Below are 20,283 nucleotides of genomic sequence, written 5' to 3' on the forward strand. Positions count from 1 at the left end.
GGTGCATCCTTGAGTTTCTTCAATGGTGGCACATTTGCACTGTCAATGATATGAGTTGATGATGTGCTTGAAATCCCAAGTTCATCCGGAATTTATGTTGTCAAAAGTTAGAACTCTATATAGTAAAAAAAGGTTGACATTACGTGGTCATTGGACCAGCATACCAAGATACTTTTTTTGTACTCATTGCCGTCAAAATGCAAGTGTATGTACCCGACTTTGGTCTTTCTTGATCATTTCCTCCCCAACTAATCCCCACAATGTGAATGGGATCTACCGTCCACTGAATACACAAAACAGTAATCACAAAATGGCTTTTTTTTTATCACAGTAACAAATTAGGATTTTGATAGACCTCTCATTAGTTAGGAGGAACTCAACAGTTTGTGCACCATTCGATTTTGTTTTCAGCTCCACAATAAACAATGCATAACCAACAACATCTGAATATACAACGGTCACACATTTTCAGCCAATAAGATATAAACAAAACGCAGTAAAGACACGGACAAAACACACGCTACATTCGGGTTTCATCAAAACACATGCCACCACAAAGCACAAACTATATATATATATTGATAATTCTTTATACCCTGTTTTTTTTACATGAGAGACACAACCCATTTGACCCAGCACAATAAAATCAAGCATAATTCCTCATATTAGCAGAAAACAAAGCACAGACTATATGTAAATTGAGTAATCTTTATACCCTATTTTTTTTATATGAAAGACACAACCTATTTGACCCAACACAACTAAATAATAGCCATAGCTTTGTCTCCTGTAATTTTGTTTTTATTATATAAAAGTTCAATTTTCTATCATCTAAAACTAAGCATAGAATAACTGACCAAGAAAACATTTTATTTTTTTAAAAGTAGATAGCCCATATTCCATTCAGGTTTTTCATCAAGCAATTGGCATACCTATCCATATTATGCCAGCACCAACAGATATCACCCCAATTGTTCCACTGGATCAATTTTTTTTAAAAAGTGAGATATAAAGCTTAAACATAATGTGAAAAAAGAGTAATTAAGGGAAAACCGTATAGTTTGATAGGTGATACCGTTTGGGGTGGATCTCTCGTTGAAGAATAACAAAGAAATGAAATCTTGGTTAAGAAACCAAGAGTGCATTGTTCACCTGAATTATTCAAAAGAACATTAACCCCATGTTTTTTTCCCAAGAAAAAAGATGGATAACAAATTTATTATTAGAACATCATAGAGTATCCAACAGAAGTCTTTTGATTTTTAACATTTGGCAATACAATCCTAATTTGTTATCTGCACTAGTTTTCTGTCAAGAGTGACAACAATGTTTGAATATATAGGACTTAATGAGTTTATATGTGATGAAACTAAAACAGAGTTCATTCAATAGCATAGTGAATTAAAGGACCAGTTTCTGCTGAGTTTAAGTGCGTTGAAGCTAAATTAGTTCAAACCTATGAAAACAACTTTTTCTACCAACTGAGATGAAATGCTATATTCATTTACGTATATGGTTCTATACAATTATAGAATCAATTGTTATGTATTATCACTTAAACAACATATAACTGAAAGAAATGAACAAAACAGTTCGCAAGAGGATGGTTGATTACCATATAGAATACCATAAACAACTTAGACAGAATCCAAAACAAATAAGGCACTGGCCTGTTAAACGGTAGATCATTATCCAAAAGCAATACAAAAACACATGAATAAAAAGAAAACAAAGACATAACAAACCCATGAAAAAAAAACCCATGAAAGACAAACCCATGAAAGACAAAGACATAGTTTGGAAATAAAAAGAAAACAAAACCATGCAGGAAAACCATAAGCAGCTTTGTGACACAAACAATAGTATAACCATCGAGGCCTCAGGGCTCTTCTTCAGCATTTAGAGTCGTATCACTTTTTTGTCTCCGGGCTAGATACAACAACCCTGCACAAAGAACACAACACAATTAGAATCCAGGCTAACTTGATTATATGAAGCAACAACGTATTGATGTGCATACCTTGATATATTCGAATCGTGACCAACCTTGTTCCCAGGTTCAAATTCATCATCAGCCAAATCCACATATTCACTGTCGCCATGATCAGTGCCAAAAGGTGTCGAACCCTCAACGGTCACCCTGCGTGTACAGTTCAAAATATGTATGGATAATTACCAGGCAGATAACATAATAGAAAACAGAGACGAAGACGACAACCAAGCAAATGATAACTGCCCACATACCCAAGTTCAGAAGTGGCGTTGGGTTCTGAATACTTTCGTATTATAGTTTTGGACAATGCCTTTTCAACAACCCTGAACAAAATAACCGCAAACAACAACACACAGGAAACACAATTCACATATTGCACAAGTAGGAAACAGCATAACCTGTTCACAATAGCTAATAATGTGATGGAATGCATACTTTGGTTTTTTTGAACTGCGGCCAATTTCTTTTCCAGGTTCGAAACCATCACCAGCCGAATCCAAATGTTCATTGTTACCAGGATAAGTGTCCAAATGTGGCAAAGGCTCGAGAACCACCCTACATGTAGGGTTCAAAATACACAGGAATAATCAGCAGGCAGTGAAAATCACAGAAAATCAATACACAAACGAAAACAGAAACCAAACAAAGGATTATGAGAAACATACTTCCCTTTTCTGCTGACAGACTCGGAATACGTGTTGGGTTCTGATTGATTTTCAATATCAGAATCAAATGCTTCAATTGGAAGGACCCTGAACAGAATAACTACAAATAATGAACAAGAAGAAACATGCAGCACTAAAATGGATGTGTACCAACAGAGCCCAAGTTACTAACAATTTACACAATTTACGCCTCATTGGCTCATTCTTTTTGGATGGAGTATGTATTGGGGCAGGTGGTTTGTCCACACTGGATGATGTACCCTCCCTCGTGTTCCCAACAGTAGGTCGATTACCAGCACTGACTATAGCAACATTGTTGACAGCAGCCAATGTAACCCCAGAACAATTAAACCCTTCATACTCACCCGAATGGAAGTATGTATGCCCCTTAATCTCAAAAACATGCCTGGTGCCAAGCAGGTTGCACAAAACAGGTGGAAGAAATTCATCAGTCGATTCATCTTGAGAAGGAAAATATTAGAAACTAACAATTAAAGTTAAGCCTTAACACCACAACTATCGTAACGGAAAACCATATAAGACCCTGTCGTTCTTCTTCTACCAGAGACTTTGCCGTCCTATGCCCCAGCTGTTCTGCTGGTTCATCAAAAAGAGTCACAATGATTAACGTTGTGTCGTCCCTCACCTCCAAATGAAGTTTGTACCTGCCACACAATAGACATAATAAACAAAAACAACTATTCATATAAAATCCCATAAGAAAAGAACGTATACCTGATATGGGGTACAACACAGTGGAATAAAATCTCATAAGAAAAGAACGTATACCTGATATGGGGGAACAGGACAGTGGAATCACAGCCTTTACACTTGAATCCTTCCCTGGTCCTTGCGAGTCCTTTCCGACAATGGCCACTCGAGCAAGTCACCAGATACCAGCCTGTCCTGGTGCGGATATTGACAACTTCCATCGTATTTTTGAAGACTACACTCTTATTTTTTTGGAAAATAAACAAAGTTAACCCATTGTTGCACATATGTATTTTCATGAACGTAAAGATCAATAGGTAAACATATCACTTTACCCCATCATTCTTAACCTTCCCACCCATGTTATCACGACCCTATCTTAAGAGGGCAGCAAGGGAGTCAACTGTCGGGACGACATCAACAGGTGCAGTGGGCTTTGTGCTAAGATCTTCAGAACTGCAAGTAAAAAGTGTAAACTATTAGACCTAGCACACATAGTTACAACCCAAGGGCAGCCTCGAACAATTTCAAAGGTGGCAAATTCTCATCGTTAAGAATCTGAGTTGAAGATGTACTCGAAACTCCTAGTTCCCCTGCAGGCCATGGCAAAAAAAGTTAGAATAACATTTGCCAAACACACCAATACACACAATAGACTCACCGTTGTGTTTTTTAGCAGTCATGGCAGTAAGGATGCACACATAAGCCCCAGCCTTTGGTCCTTTCTTTTTGGTAAGCTCCTCACTCGTCAAGCCCCACAATGTGACAGGGATCTGTAGACCACTGCAAGTTTACACCCACAAACATTGGTAAGTGGAATACTTTCGACTATTCAAAAAACAAACAAATGACTAAAAATAGGCAGATTTTGTACCTCTCGTTGGTCAGAAGAAATTCAATAGTTGGTGCGCCAGTAGACTTTGTTATCGGTCCACCAACATACATGGTATAACCCATGACATCTATAGGAACATACAATAATCAACATAGATCGGGAACACAAACAAAACAAATACATAGTCGATGTCAAGAGAAACAAAACTTCATTTGAACTCCCTATCCCAAAAAATACCCACACATAATTACATCATAAGGGAAGTAAAATTTAATCCAAAAAAACCCCCAAACAGTTCAAAGGAACACAATAAAACACTGGTTTGATTTATGCAATATTTACAACAATATCAATTTTACATGTAACAACTATAATTCATCATTAAACACATAGGAACCATATTTTCTGTTTTAGCCTTATACACAATATTTTCTGTTTTAGCCTTATAAAGATCAACTAGTATTATCACTACCATAAGAATAAACAGAGAAAGAAACTATACCAACCAAATATTTGTTATCAGTTGGCACAAGTCGCTCGAATGAACATATCTGAAAAGCATGACGCACAAATCTATTCACATCACCAGTAGACTTTCTGACATTCGTAGACCCATTCAATTCAAGCATGTAGGCACTATCATTCAAAATGTGAAAATCCTTCTTATTAGGCACGACCTTAAACTCAGACAACGTATACAGACTACCTTCCTCCAATCTGTGAACAAACTTGAATGCCATATTATGCATAGCACAACAGTGCATAATATTCGCCTGCACAATAACACACGTAAATAGACAACTTTTAATATATATACCATGGATTTACATAACAAAAATACTGGTTAGCATACCTGTTCATCAGAGACGATGAAGTCGGTACTCATGTAATCCCCCTCTTATTCATGACGTCCCATTTTCGACAAATCATCACTGTCACAGAGCCAGTAGACCCCGACCGAAGCTCATTGAGCAACACACCATACTGGTTTGTAGGATTAACCCGAAGCTTAAAACTGACCATTACAAACAAATTTTTTTTTTTCAGTGAGCAATCAATAATAACCGAAACTATCTTTGCAGGGCACACACTAATCCATTCCAACCAAATGCATTATTTATATACATAGGTTAGCAAGACTTTTCATGAATTGGATATCATTAAATACATGATAAATATAATTAATTTGACACACATAAATTACAAAGAGTTACCTTTGGGTTGGGATATTGATCGAACACCCAATGAAGGAAACAAAAGAGGAAGAGATGAAAGGGTTTTTTTTTTTTAATTCTAAGGAAGCTAAACAAAGAAAGATGAAATAAAAAGGTTTTTTGTTTTTAAAGAAAAATAACATCGGCAGCAATCTTGTTTGGGTTGAGCACGGCTAACAAATGGATGAATGGGCTATGGGCAGCAAATTGGATGATGGGTTTTTTCCTATTATTGAAAAGTCGGCTCGTGTATGTCTATCCAAATACAACACCATCAACTAATTATGTGTATATGTGTATAATACATTATAATAAAGAAATAAACAAAACCATATCAAATAATTAACCCTTATTAATCCTTATTAAGTACCATAATAACCACCATAAATGTAAAGCTAAAAAGCGTCAGATTTTTCAACTCCTTGAGCCAACTTTTAGATATATATAGATTTGATATTGGTTGCATATAATTCTTCGTTGGTGGTACCAGTTGAATGTATATGTGATTTTAAAACGGTTACATGTCTATGAGTAATTATCACTAGTTCATGGTATGATAGTGAATATCATTTTAAGAAAAGATTAATTTTGTCAACGTGATTCATAGCGGTTGGTGGTACCACGTTGTTGTCACATAGGTGCAATTGATAATTCGATAGTCAATAAAACTAATTGTTGGAAAAAGTTGTCTTTGCTTTGGTGGTACCGGCTTGGGTAATTCAACTATCAATTAGGTGATTCGGTAATTTGTTCACGGTTGGTGGTACCACGTGAGCACTTTAATCTTGTCACGATTATCTTTAAACTCTTAAGAATTTGAACTTAATTAAATGCAATCACATTTGAAGTCAAGTGAAGTCAAGGTGGATGACTTTTATTAACATTGTTTGAAGTTCTCTTTTATTTTATGCAATTTGTCTTTACTTTAATTTGTTAAAGGATTTTCGAGCAACACCCGTTTTACAAACCATTTCATAAAGCAACTAGTCATATCCAATCCCTGCGAACGAACACAATCTTACCTCGTAACTATATTACAAGCGATCGGGTCCACTCCTCGTGAGTGCGTAGTAGTGAGTTTGTAGGTATAAATTTAAAGCTCGATTTTGAACATCAAGTTTTTGGTGCCGCTGCCGGGGATTGTGTGCCGATTTAGTTGTTAATTTAGTGGTTTGATCATTTCTCATGCGTGAGGAAGTTATTTGCTTTAATAGTTTAGTTCTTTTTCTTTGTTTATCATAGGTGCATTTGACGTGTGGTGTTAGTTGTGTTTTGTTGGTTTGCTTTATTAGTTGATGAACTTGCGTTCTTCGGGGTTACCTTTGAATAGTCCTTTGAGAACTCCACCAAGACGCAGGATTAATTTCGAAGCACCACCACCGTATACACCTATAGCTTTACCCACTCCAGATTCAGACGAAGAAGGCTTCTATTTAGAGGAATTCTATAATCTTGCACTTGTTAAAGAAGATATGGGTGACGAAAGACCGAGAGATCCAAATAACATCCGGTGTGGTGACCGAGCCCGAACTATTCCTATGGCTCGTGGTTCCGCTATTAGAACACCGGGTGTTGATCAAAATTTTAACTTGAAGCCAAATCATCTTAAGAGCATCGAAGAGCAGAAGTTTGATGGAAAAGTGAAATGGGATCCATATAAGCATTTGGAGAGATTTGAGAAGTTAGCACGGCTCTACCAATATGGCCAAAATCAAATGAATGCCGTGAAGCTTGAGACTTTTCCCATTACTCTAACCAGAGAAGCCGAAGATTGGTTCAATGATCTTCCCGAGAATTCGATTACTACTTGGGATCAACTCAAAGAAGCATTTATTGGTGAGTTTTACTCGGTTAGAACTCAAAGGCAATAGGAAAATTTGATTAGATCCTTTTTGCAAGAAGATGCGGAAGATGTTGTTGATGCATGGATCCGATTTAAAGAAATGTTGAAAAATTGTCCGGGACATGAATTAACGAAGGAAAAGTATGTAGAGTTGTTCTTTGATGGTTTGAATAAGGCGTCCAAAAGAGAGATGGGGTATGTTTTGGTGGAAGTTTCAGCAAGTATACTCCAAATGAAGGTTATGACATCTTGGAAGATATGGTGAAGGATAATCCAGCTATGGATGATAAGAGGTTTTTGAAGAATGAGAGTAGATTCAACGGAGGAGCTAAGCAAGGTAAAGTTGCAAGGGCCGATGGTAGCAACAACTCTAATGTCATTGACGAGATTCAGGCTTTGTCTGCATGTATGGATAAGGGATTTGCAGCTCAAGAGTCTCGGTTTGGTTATCTTGAAAGGGATGTGAAAGTTCTTGTTGATGGATGTGATCATTGTGGAGATACACATTATTCTGAAGATTGTCCAAACCGGGGACCTGAAGATGTAAACTACATTCAGAATCAGCAACAAGGAGGTTTTCAGCGAAACACCGGTTTTCAGAACCGGTCATCAGGTAGTAACTCCTATAACTCTTATTTTCCTGCTAATTCTACTCGTTTTTCAGGTAACAGGTGGCAAAGGAATAATTATCAAAGTCAGCCACAGCAGCAGGAGACTCAACAAAGCCAAGGATCAGGTTCTTCTTCTTTTACTTCCGATCCTAATGCCGAGTTAAGAGAGATGATGAAGCAAATGATGAGCAATCAGATTGAGACCAACCAAAGCACTCAGAATATAAGAGAGGATACTAAGGAGTTGAGTGAGAGGTTGGATAGGATCGATGGCAAAGTGGAGATGAATGCAAAGAATCAGAGCATCAACTTCAAGGATCTTGAAAGTAGGATGGCTGCTATAACTAGGCCTCAGGGTGCTTTGCCTAGTAACACTCAGCAGAATCCGAAGCAGAATCAAGGGTCGAATAATGGTCAGAAGTACACTCCACCTCCAATTCGTCAGGAGCAAGCAAAGGCCATTACAACCAGAACAGGTAGATCCTATGACCCTCCTCCTAATCCTAATGTTATTGTTTCAGATGTGCAAGATACAGGTGATGATGATGAAGCTGATGTTGATGAGGAAATTAAGATGGAAGACAGTCCTACTGTGAAGACTCCGGTTACTCCACCGAAACCGGCTGTGATACCCGAGGCTAAGCCATACAAGCCTAAGGTTCCATTTCCACAGCAGTTCAGAAAGGCTAAGCTAAAGGAACAATATGATAAATTTGTTAATATGATTAAAAATGTTCACATTAATGTTCCTTTAGTTGATTTGATCCAGGGAATGCCAAATTATGCAAAGTTTATCAAAGAACTTGTGACGGATAAAGGAAAGATGGATGAGGTGAAGGCGACTTATCTTAATGCCGAGTGTTCTGCTATCTTGCAGAACCAACAGATTCCACCTAAGCTTGAGGATACAGGGAGTTTCCTTATCACTTGTTCTATTCGTTCTTTAACTTGTAAGGCACTTGCCGATTTAGGTGCTAACATTAACTTGATGCCTTACTCGGTTTGGAGTAAGTTGGCTTCCGGAATTTTGAGACCTACTCGTATGAGTATAAGATTAGCTGAACATTCTTTTCAGTATCCCATTGGGATTGCTGAAAACATGACTGTCCAAGTAGGTCATATTGTTTTTCTTATTGATTTTGTAATCCTCGAAATGGAGGAAGATACTAAGGTACCCCTAATTTTAGGAAGACCACTCCTTAATACCGCAGATGCTATTATCCGGGTGAACGATAAGGAGATTTCTTTGGGTGTGGGTACGGATAGGATCGTTTTTAATGTTGAAAGATCTATTAAGCATTCTTACTCTACTGATGAGTCTTGTTTCAGGGTAGATGTCATTGATGATGCTTTGGATCAGGAATTTGAGGAATTCATGGAGACTGAGGTTGATGAAGAGCTCACTTGCTTAGGAGCTGAAGATATAGATGATGCTGAGTTGTTTGCAGAGGTTATGGCACTAAGTTTGGATGAGACACCTCCAGAGGATGATAGCTTTGAAAGAGTTGTTGCTGATGGAAGCTCAAGGGTACCGAATTCTGTTGATGTACCACCTACTGGTTTGGAGCTTAAGCCATTGCCTACCCACTTGGAGTATGCTTACTTGGCAGGTAAATCCTCTTTACCCGTCGTTATCTCTTCCTCACTCTCGAGTGACGAGAAAGGACTTCTTTTGGCCGTACTTAAAGCTCATATGCGGGCTTTTGCTTGGAAGACTACCGACATTCCATGTATTAGTCCTGATTTTTGCCAACATAAAATAGATTTTGTTGATGATGTGAAGCCCGTTGTCCATGAAAGAGTAATTAAGTAGTAATTAAGTTGTTAGATGCAGGGATCATTTTCCCTATTGCCGATAGTTTTTGGGTAAGTCCGGTCCATTGTGTGCCCAAAAAGGGGGGCATGACCGTTGTTGAAAATGAGAATAAGGAACTCTTGGCCACTAGAACTGTCACGGGTTGGCGTGTTTGCATTGATTAGCGTAAGCATAATGATGCCACCCGTAAGGATCATTACCTTTCTTGGACGGGTTCTCCGGGTACTTCCAAATACCCATCGACCCAAAAGACCAAGAAAAAACCACTTTCACATGCCCATTTGGTACTTTTGCTTATCGGCGAATGCCGTTTGGTTTGTGTAATGCCCCGGGCACCTTTCAAAGGTGCATGCTTACTATTTTCCAGGACATGCTTGAGACCTCAATGGAGGTTTTCATGGATGATTTCTCGGTTTTTGGGGATTCTTTTCGGTCTTGCTTGCATAACTTAGATAAGATGTTGACATGGTGTGAAAGGGCACGCCTTGTTTTGAATAGGGAGAAGTGTCATTTCATGGTGACCGAGGGTATTGTGTTGGGGCACAAAGTGTCAAAGGCCGGGATAGAGGTTGATAGGGCTAAGATTGATGTTATAGCCAAGCTACCCCCGCCTTCCAATGTGAAAGGGGTAAGAAGTTTTCTTGGACATGCCGGTTTTTACCGGAGATTCATTAAAGATTTCTCTAAGATTACTCGTCCGATGACCCACTTGTTGGAGAAGGACGTTCCTTTTGTATTTGATAAATCTTGTTTAAGTGCTTTTCAGGTATTAAAGGAGAAGCTGACTAATTCTCCCATCATGGTTGGTTCGGATTGGAATTTGCCGTTTGAATTAATGTGTGATGCAAGTGACTATGTTGTAGGAGCGGTGTTTGGGCAAAGGGTTGATAAGCATTTCAAGCCGATCTACTTTGCTAGTAAAACAATGAACCAAGCCCAGCAGAACCACACAACTACAGAGAAAGAGTTGCTTGCAGTTGTTTATGCATTTGACAAATTTAGATCATATTTAGTATTGAGTAAAACTGTTGTGTTTACTGACCATTCGGCCCTAAAGTACTTGTTCTCGAAACAAGATGCTAAGCCTAGACTTATCCGTTGGATCTTATTATTGCAAGAATTTGACATAGAAATTAAGGATAAGAAATGGGCCGAAAATTTGGTTGCCGACCATTTGAGTCGTCTAGAGGATCTTCACCGGGAGGAACTTCAAGAGGGGCAGATCAATGATCGTTTCCCCGATGAGTCGGTTAATGTTATTTATAATACTAATGATGGTCCTTGGTTTGCAGATATAGCTAATTATTTGGTTGCAGGAGAGATACCGGATGATTTCTCAAAACAGCAAAAGAAGAAGCTCAAGATCGATGCTAGGCACTACTTTGGGAGTCACCATATTTGTTTCGTATTTGTGCAGATGGCATGGTGAGGAGATGTGTAGCTGAAGCTGAAACTAAGGAGATTTTGGATGCTTGTTACTACGGGCCAACTAGAGGTCACTATGGTCCTCAAGTTACTGGTAAAAAAGTGTTTGATACAGGTTTCTATTGGCCTACAATCTTTAAGGAGGCTCAAACTTTGGTGGTAACTTGTAACATATGCCAAAGACAATGAAGCATCACGAGACGAGATGAAATGCCACAGCAAGGAATTCAGGTATGCAAAGTATTTGATATTTGGGGCATAGACTTTATGGGATCATTCCCACCGTCTAATAAGTCTCAGTATATTTTGGTTGCTGTTGACTACGTGTCTAAGTGGGCTGAAGCCAAGGCTTTGCCTACAAACGATGCGAGGGTAGTCATTGATTTTTTGAAACAGTTGTTTAGTAGATTTGGTTGCCCTAGAGCCTTAATTAGTGACCGTGGTACCCATTTTGCAAATCATCAACTAGCTAAGGTTCTTAAAAGGTATGGTGTGTGTCATTACTTTTCGACTTCCTATCACCCACACACCAGTGGTCAAGTGGAAAACACCAACAGGGCTTTAAAAAGAATTTTGGAAAAAACGGTCGGGGATAACCCCAAGGTTTGGTCAAAGAAGTTAGATAACGCCTTGTGGGCATTTAAAACCGCCTTTAAGACACCGATTGGCACGACACCATACTGGTTGCTCTATGGTAAGACATGTCATCTACCAGTTGAACTAGAGCATAAGGCGTATTGGGCGTTGAGAAACTTGAACCTAGACATGATGGAGGCCGGTGAACTTAGGATGTTGCAACTTCATGAGCTCGATGAGCTTAGGTTGGGTGCATATGAGAACTCTAGAATTTATAAAGAGAAAACCAAAGTTTATCTCCGTAGGAAGGAGTTTAAGGTTGGAGCAAAAGTTTTGTTGTTCTTGCCAAAATTTAAAATCAAACAATCAAAGTTGACTTCTAGATGGATAGGACCTTTTGTGATTAAACATGTGTATCCGTCTGGTTATGTTGAACTGTTTAAAAGGGATGGAAATGGGTCTTTCATTGTCAATGGTGATCGTTTAAAATTGTATTCGGAAGAAGAGCAGGAGGAGGGGACGATTGAGGAAGTCCCCATTTTTGAACCGGAAACCGAATGTAGGTCGAGTCTAGCTCAAGACTCGTAAATAAATTAAGCGCTTCTCGGGAGGCAACCCGTGTCTAATTTAGTTACATTTTGTTTTTCATTTTGTTGGTTAGATTTAATTTTGTCTTGTCAAGTGAGTGCAGGTACAGATTTGGTGTGAAGCGGAATGAGGTACGTTTTTCTTGAAAATTTTTCTAAGTAAAAATGGGGGGTTGGAATCATGCATCCCCACTGCGCTGCAGTGGGGGGGATTGTGGTGACTGCGATGCAGCCAAAAACCACAACATTTATTTGCAATAAGCCTCACTGCGCCGTAGTGGGGGAGTGACCTTCAGACTGCACCGCAGTCGAATTCCACGTAACATTTTGTAAAAAGACCCACTGCGCCGAAGTGAGTGAAGCTGAAGCCCACTGCGCCGCAGTGGGAAGGTTGACTAGTCAGACCAGGGAGCAGGTTATAACAAATAAAAGAGGATAAGGTTTTATTATCCACAAAATCTAATTCTACCTTTTCTCTCTATATTCAAAAACCGAACGGCCCCCTCTAAAAACCCTCCAAGACTTTCGATTTTACCTTTAATCCACCATCAATCTTGCACTTTTATTCTCTCTTTCTTCTATATTATCATACATTCTTTCTCATCATGGCCAAAGGAGTAAGTTCTTCTTAACTATTTTCTTCGTATATTCATTAGTTTTTGTTTTTCGATTTTTAGGGGTTAATGTTAGGTCAAAAATCGACTAAGTATGATTTGTTCAAAATAGTTGAAGTTCAGTGAATGAAGCTTGCTCAATATTATGAAGTCATTCAGAATAAAGCTCACTGAAGGTTCACTTCAGTTTCAGAATCAACCAACACTGAAGACGTTCAGACTAAAGTCAAAGACTGAAGACTGAAGACTGAAGAAGAAGATCATTTCAGAAGAAGAGCTCAGAGAAGATCTTATCTGAAGGTGAAACTGAAGAGGCTCAGTGTAAAAGTATATACAACACTTTTACACTGATTACGAGGAAGTCTTTTTGCAGGCTTTAAACTACCTTTACCCGGTTAATAACTTTATACCTGGGATTGGGATAGTTTTGGCAAAAAGTTGGGAATAAAGTATGTCCAGTCACATCAAAGAAACTTACATACTTTACCTTAAACAAACATGTTATGGATTTTTCCAACAAATCCATAAATGCACCCAACCATATTTGTACGGCATTTGCCATGTCATCAAGACATGTTTGCCTATAAATATAAGACTTCTCACACTTGCAAAAATACTTGGAACTTTGGCATTTGAAACGTGTGATACTTACTCTAAGTATTCTTATGAGTAACTCCTCATTGATTAGATCATTTGTATTTCTAGGTTGTTTAGATATTTTCACAAGTGTGATTATCTTTGTTATGCAACAACCTTTGTATTTTGTTTATAGCACTAAATAAAATACTTGGAAAAATACATCTTGACTCATTGCCATAATATTTGATTATATTTAGTATTTATATAGTTTCAAGCAATTGTTCTTAATTATCTTACTTGTTCATATCCATCATCTGGGTCGTGATTCTTAACGAGTCTTCATCTAGATTAGATACACTTGCCAGTCGGGTTACTTGATATAACTATCATTATTATCATATTCGTATTATATCTTGTTCTTGATTAATATCTTGTGTAGGTAGACTCACATTTGGTATCAGAGTCTCCCAGGTTTATTCATGAAGTTGTTATACCCGATCCTACAAGATGTCTGGAACCGAACAACCAAACCCAAACCCTAATGGTAACCCTAACCCAAATGTCAATATGAATCAAAATCCACCACCACCACCACCAATACAACCCAGTGTACACGTACACTTTCCTAACAACCCTGTCCCTAAGTTCAATGGAGATAGTGACTCTATTCTTTTTAACCAAGATGGGACCCCTAGGTTAACACCCAAAGAGAAAGATCATTGGTCAGAGGAAGAGCATAGATTGGCTGACCTAGACTCTAAATTGCAGAATATGATTCTCTTTGCTGTCCCAGAAAGTTTAAAACCCACTCTTGTTCTACTTGACAATTCAAAATTAATGTTGGAAGAGTTATTAACTCAGTTTGAAGGTACAAAGGAAACCATTGTCACAAGAAAAGTTTCTTTGAATAAAAAATACAAAGCCTTCTTTGCTTTACCAAATGAAAGTTTGACAAACACGTATTTAAGATTCACAAATTTGGTTAATCAATTGAAAGCTCTTGGTGTCACAAAGGACAAAGAAATTTTGTTGGAAAAGTTTTGTGATATTTTACCTTCTAAATGGGAAAATTTGATCATGGTGTTGAGACAAGGAAAAACCCTTCACAGTCACACTCTTGCCTCTTTATATGGTGCCTTTGGATACACTGAGGAGAATAAAGCTGAGAGAGCTGTGGCTGAGCAAGATGCTAAGAATCATACTTCAACCAGTTCTGCATTGGTTCATTATTCTAAACCCCTAGACACTGCTCTACTATCTTCTGAGAGTGATCATTCTGACTCTGTGAAGAAGATGGTAGCTGAATTAATGAAAGCTGGTATTTCTTATTATGCATCACATGAATGTGATGAGGATGATGATGATGATCTGGTTGCAACGATTGCCAAAACTTTTAATCGTTTCAAATTTAAATCCAAAAGAAATGGCAAACAATTTTCTTCAAATAATTCCATTGACAAGTCCAACTTGGAATGTTTTAAATGTGGAAAGAAAGGACATTTTATGTAGGAATGCAGATCATCACAACCTTCTTCGTCATAAAATGCCCCTAACCATTCAATTTTTCAGAAAAATGATGATGGGTACAAAGCTAAGTACAAAAAGCTGAAAGCCCACATCGCAATGATGGCACAAGAAGAATCCAATAAGAATAGCTGCATGGTGGCAGACTCAGAAAAGTGGGAGGATTCTGATGTGTCCTCTGATGATGAAGAAGAAGTGAGGGACATGTGTTTCATAGCTCGTGAAGATCAAGGTCATGTTGTGAAAGCTGATGTGGAATCTGGTCGATGGGTGGACATAATAATGAAGAAGGTTAGTGCTTTTGGTTTTGAGAAAGATGAGGAACAAAAGTTGGATCTTTTAGTTTTGATAAAGGCTGACATTTCATATGTTGAAACTGTGCGTTCAGAAAGCATTAAAATGTTTAAAATAAATTCTTCTGAACTGAATGCCAGTCAGGCAAGGCTAAAAGAACTAAAAGATGTTCAACTGGCTTTGAAAAGTTATCAATCTCTGGTTTCCATGCTTGAATTGGAAAAGGAAGAATTAAAAATTATTTTAGAAAAAGAACAAAAAATAATTAAATCTTGGATGAAATCACCATTTCCTGAAGCTGCCATCAAAAACACTTTTGCAAAGCAAAGAGTAACTTATGAGTTTAGTGATCTTCATCTGGCTTCCATTATTACTGATTTAGATGCCCTTCCTAAAGAAATGAGGCCTGAAATTATTTTTAAAGAAATTGGTAAACAAAAGATTGTAACTGAACAAGCCTAGGAACAACCTGAGGGAAAATCTGAGGCATACCAGACCAGTGCTTCAGATAAGAAAGCTAAATCCAAGAAGTCTTCCCCTCAGTCTTCATCTAAGGTTTCTAAGAACCATCAGAAGAATAAATCTGTCTCCCCTGCTGAGTCCTCTACCTCAGATTCTGGTAGAGCTCAGGTGTCTAATGAAGAGTCGGTTTTGTTAAGGATAGAAAGTCAATTTCAATTGTTGGCCAGGCAAGTGCAAAGTTGTAATGCACGATTAAAAAATGTTGAAAGCACTCCTCTGAATCCTAAACAAAACCCAAAACCCTTTTCGAAGAAAATCAAGCAAGTTAAAGAAAAATCTGAGAAGAAAAAGGTTGAAGAAATCATTAAACCAACTGTTTTTATCTCTTCTGAGATCATGACCGACATCCCCTCTGATCCATCTGTTCCATATGTACCAAAGAAATCTGAGGCTGCTAAGGGAGAGCCCAGTGAACCCATCAAGAGATGGGTTCCCAAAAAGAACTAATCTTTGTGTATGTGCAAGGTGACCGCAAAAAGAATACATGGTTTCTTGACAGTGCTGCTGGCAGAACCATGACTGGTCACAAGACCCTGCTAGAGGAATATAAGGTGCAAGAGGGGCCCTCGATAACATTTGGAAATGATGAAAATGGACAAACTGGGGGATATGGTGTAGTGAATAATGGTCAAGTTAAATTCACAAAAGTTGCATATGTGAATGGTTTGAAATATAACCTGATCAGTGTCAGTCAACTTTGTGATGATGGCTTCAAGGTACTATTTGATATTTCACAAGGCACCATATTCAACAGAGACTGGAAGGTAGTGATGATTGCTCCAAGAAAGGGAAACATTTACATAGTAGACATGAATAGTGCTACTTCTGAACAATGTTTCTACACAAAGGCAGATGAGGACACCAACTGGTTATGGCACAAAAGGTTATCCCATCTTAATTTCAAAAATATAAATAAGTTGTCAAGAAAACAACTTGCAGATGGGATACCAGCAATGTCCTTCAACAAAGACAAGCCATGTCTAGGGTGTGAAATGGGAAAGAAGAAGAGAGCATCCTTCAAGACCAAGCAAAATTTCAGCATCACTGAACCACTTCATATGCTTCATATGGATCTTTTTGGTCCTGTGAATGTTCAGACGAGAGCTGGGAAGAAATACACTCTGGTCGTAGTCGATGAATATTCAAGATATTGTTGGGTGATCTCCCTCAGAAACAAAAGTGAAGCTGCTGCTGAAATTATTGCCCTCATCAAACAAATTGAACTCAAGCACAAGCGAAAAGTTCGTCAACTCAGAAGTGATAATGGCACTGAATTCAGAAATTCCACCCTGGAAACCTTCTGCACTGACACTGGCATATCTTAGAACTTCTCCTCAGCACACACACCAGAAAAGAATGGTGTTGTAGAAAGAAAGAATCGTACGCTGATAGAAGCTGCCAGAAGTATGTTGAATGAATCAGGTCTTCCAAAATGTTTCTGGGCTGAAGCTGTTGCAACTGCTTGCTACACCCAAAATCGTTCAATTTATGTCAAAAGACATAAGAAGACTGCCTATGAAGTGCTCAGAAATAGAAAACCGAATATTGGATATTTCCATGTATGTGGTTGTCCAGTATACATTCGGAATGATTTTAGCAAATTGGGCAAGTTTGATGCCAAGGCTGATGAAGGTTACTTCTTAGGATATTCAACAATTCGCAAAGCCTTTAGAGTCTACAACAAAAGACTTGAAAAGGTTGATGAGTCAATTCACGTCACCTTTGATGAATCAAATTCTGCAATTTTCAATAAACCAGTCTTTGAACCACCTTCAGAAGGTTCTATCAGTTTTGGTGAATCTGATCACAATGATAAATCTGATCAGTCACCTGAACATGTTTCTGATCATCTCAGTTCAGAACCAATTAAAAATCAGCAAAGTAACACCCCATTTTATCCTTCAGTCACTTTCAAACTACCTTCTGAATTGACTATTCGATCAGATGTGCGTGCTACTCCTCAGATATCAGTCTCCACTGAAGTACCTCAGAATGAAGAATTTCATGATGCTAATCATGATTTACAAGATGATGAAAATGATGAAACTGAAATAGTTCATTCTGAACCATCACCTGAAGTAAGCCAGAGGAGCTCTTGCACTGATATCATTGTTCATCCTGGTCATTACTCTAAATGGACTTGTTCACATCCAATTGATCAAATGATTGGCGATCCAAGTAGAGGGGTTCAAACCAGAAGAGCCACAAGCGATCAATGCTTATATGTCAGCTTCTTATCACTGATAGAACCGAAGAAGATTGACGAGGCTATGAAAGATCCAAGTTGGGTTGAAGCCATGCAAGAAGAGCTTAACCAATTCGAAAGGAACAATGTATGGGAGCTTGTTCCATGTCCCAGCAATCTGAAGAAGGAACCAATTGGGACAAGGTGGGTCTTTCGAAACAAGGTTGATGAAGATGGCCATGCTATCAGAAACAAGGCAAGACTTGTTGCAAAGGGTTATGCACAAGAAGAAGGAGTTGATTTTGATGAAACGTTTGCACCAGTGGCTAGACTCGAAGCTATCAGAATTTTCTTAACATTTGCAGCTCATCATGAATTCAAAGTCTACCAGATGGATGTTAAAAGTGCCTTCTTGAATGGAGAATTGGAAGAAGTCGTGTATGTTTATCAGCCACCAGGATTTGAAAGCAAGGAAAAACCCCACTGGGTGTATAGACTGAACAAAGCTTTATATGGTCTAAGACAAGCACCTAGAGCCTGGTATGATACTCTAACTCGACATCTTTTAGATAATGGTTTTAAAAGAGGTGCAATAGATAACACTTTATTCATCTTGCATGAGAAAAGTGATATCTTACTTGTACAAGTATATGTTGATGATATTGTGTTTGGTTCTACAAATGAAAAATTGTGTGACAAGTTTTTCCTTGGTGGCAAATTAGTTAGTTGGACAAGCAAGAAGCAGACTGCAGTCTCATTATCCGCTGCTGAGGCTGAGTACATTTCTGCAGCAAGTTGTTGTGCTCAGATTTTATGGATGAAGAACCAACTAACTGATTATGGTGTTAAGTTTATCAGAACGCCAATATTTTGTGATAACACAAGTGCCATCGCCATATCTCACAATCCTGTTATGCACTCCAAAACCAAGCATATCGATCTCAGGTACCATTTCATTCGTGATCATATTTTAAAAGGTGATATTGAAATTCATTTCATTCCCACTGACAAGCAGCTAGCTCATGTGTTTACAAAACCTTTAGATGTCAAAACTTTTAAACATCTCATCAGCGAGTTAGGAATGCTAAATCCTGTGTAGCATTTCAGGGGGAATTGACAAAAATAATTTTACAACTAAAAGAAATTTTTCTCTGAGGGGGAATTTTTGCCTCAGAAAATATTTTGTCTGAAATGATTCAGAAACTGAAGGACTTCAGAATTTTAGGAAATGAGAAGGTTCAGATTGCACTTCCTTAACCTCTGTCAGATTTTAAAATTATTAAATCTGAAGTCCATCAAAACCTTTTATTATATAGTGGATACCTAGTTGGCACGTGATTTTCACTGTACAAAGATACCTTTTTTTGCTGACGTGTCATACTACTTGCGCCGTAAAGAAAAATGATCATTGTTTTTGCATTAAAAACGGTTGAATATTTTTCGAAAAAGTGGGGTCATGGCCGTTGCATTAAATGTGGACGTATAACCAAAATTATTTTCGGATTTCAAACGCGATCAAAATCATTTTCAACAAAATATCTTTTTATTTTATCATGTTTGAAATTCAAAATTTTTTTTATTTACTTTTCTTTGGGAATCCCTTCGTATTCCTTTGAAAATATAAATACCTTTTTCCCAAAATCATTCCATCATTTACTTCATTTTTCATTTACTCCCAATCATTCATTCTCTCTCACTTTCTTTTTCCTTCAAACATTCTCAAACCCTAAATTCCTTCATAATTTTTTTTTTCACCTTCATATCCTTTCATCAACATATTCAATGGCTCAATCATAAAAAGAACCCAAAACATTAATCGCTTTTGAATACTCTCCCCCAAAATCGGCAGTCAAGCCAAGTTCGTCTTGGCCAAAAGAGTTTGAATCCAAATCCATCCGCTTTAATATGAATAATTACAAGGTAGCCCTCAATGCCAAATCCGATGGTTTGTTGGGGAGATTAAACACTTTTCTTCAACGATGCCCCATATCATATGCCTGGACTGCCGATCCTGAACAAATGTACCACCGATATCTTCTTGAGTTCTGGTATTCGGCGGAAGTTAGCAAGGATGAAAAGTCTATATCCTTCACTTTGAAAGAAGGTACGGTGCAGTGTGTGTTAACCCTGGATGGGTTCTGTGAGGCACTAAGATTGAACTATCTGCCTCCCAATACTCCTTACATGAAAAGACGAAAAGGAGTAAATTTTAGAAAACTATTGTTGGTAACCAGCCACAACCAGATTTTAGATGATGATGGCAACTTGAAGACATCAGGCCACATTTTC

General features: G+C 38.1%; 1 protein-coding gene across 5 annotated transcripts; it reads right to left on the minus strand.

Annotated features, from left to right (window-relative positions):
• Positions 1 to 1,620: 1,620 nt before the first annotated feature.
• Positions 1,621 to 5,607, minus strand: LOC122589566 (replication factor A protein 1-like). 5 transcript variants are annotated; one of them, XR_006322286.1, is made up of 9 exons: positions 5,419 to 5,607; positions 5,058 to 5,219; positions 4,707 to 4,977; positions 4,244 to 4,331; positions 4,031 to 4,152; positions 3,945 to 3,962; positions 3,705 to 3,825; positions 3,448 to 3,611; positions 2,875 to 3,323 (listed from the first exon to the last, which is right to left on the minus strand). XR_006322286.1 is itself a non-coding variant. In XM_043761869.1 (7 exons), exons 2-7 carry the CDS (start codon positions 2,851 to 2,853, stop codon positions 1,911 to 1,913), a joined length of 456 nt encoding a protein of 151 aa, XP_043617804.1. In that variant the 5' UTR covers positions 2,854 to 3,323; positions 3,448 to 3,864; the 3' UTR covers positions 1,621 to 1,910. The 5 variants fall into 5 exon arrangements, 2 of the variants coding, with proteins under 2 accessions (XP_043617804.1, XP_043617805.1); XR_006322288.1 differs by having other exon boundaries at positions 2,875 to 3,064; positions 3,202 to 3,323; positions 3,448 to 3,962; XR_006322287.1 differs by having other exon boundaries at positions 2,875 to 3,064; positions 3,170 to 3,323; positions 3,448 to 3,962.
• Positions 5,608 to 20,283: the final 14,676 nt, after the last annotated feature.

The sequence above is a fragment of the Erigeron canadensis genome, chromosome 2 (genome assembly GCF_010389155.1).
Source record: "Erigeron canadensis isolate Cc75 chromosome 2, C_canadensis_v1, whole genome shotgun sequence".
In the NCBI taxonomy this organism is placed as follows: Eukaryota; Viridiplantae; Streptophyta; class Magnoliopsida; order Asterales; family Asteraceae; genus Erigeron; species Erigeron canadensis.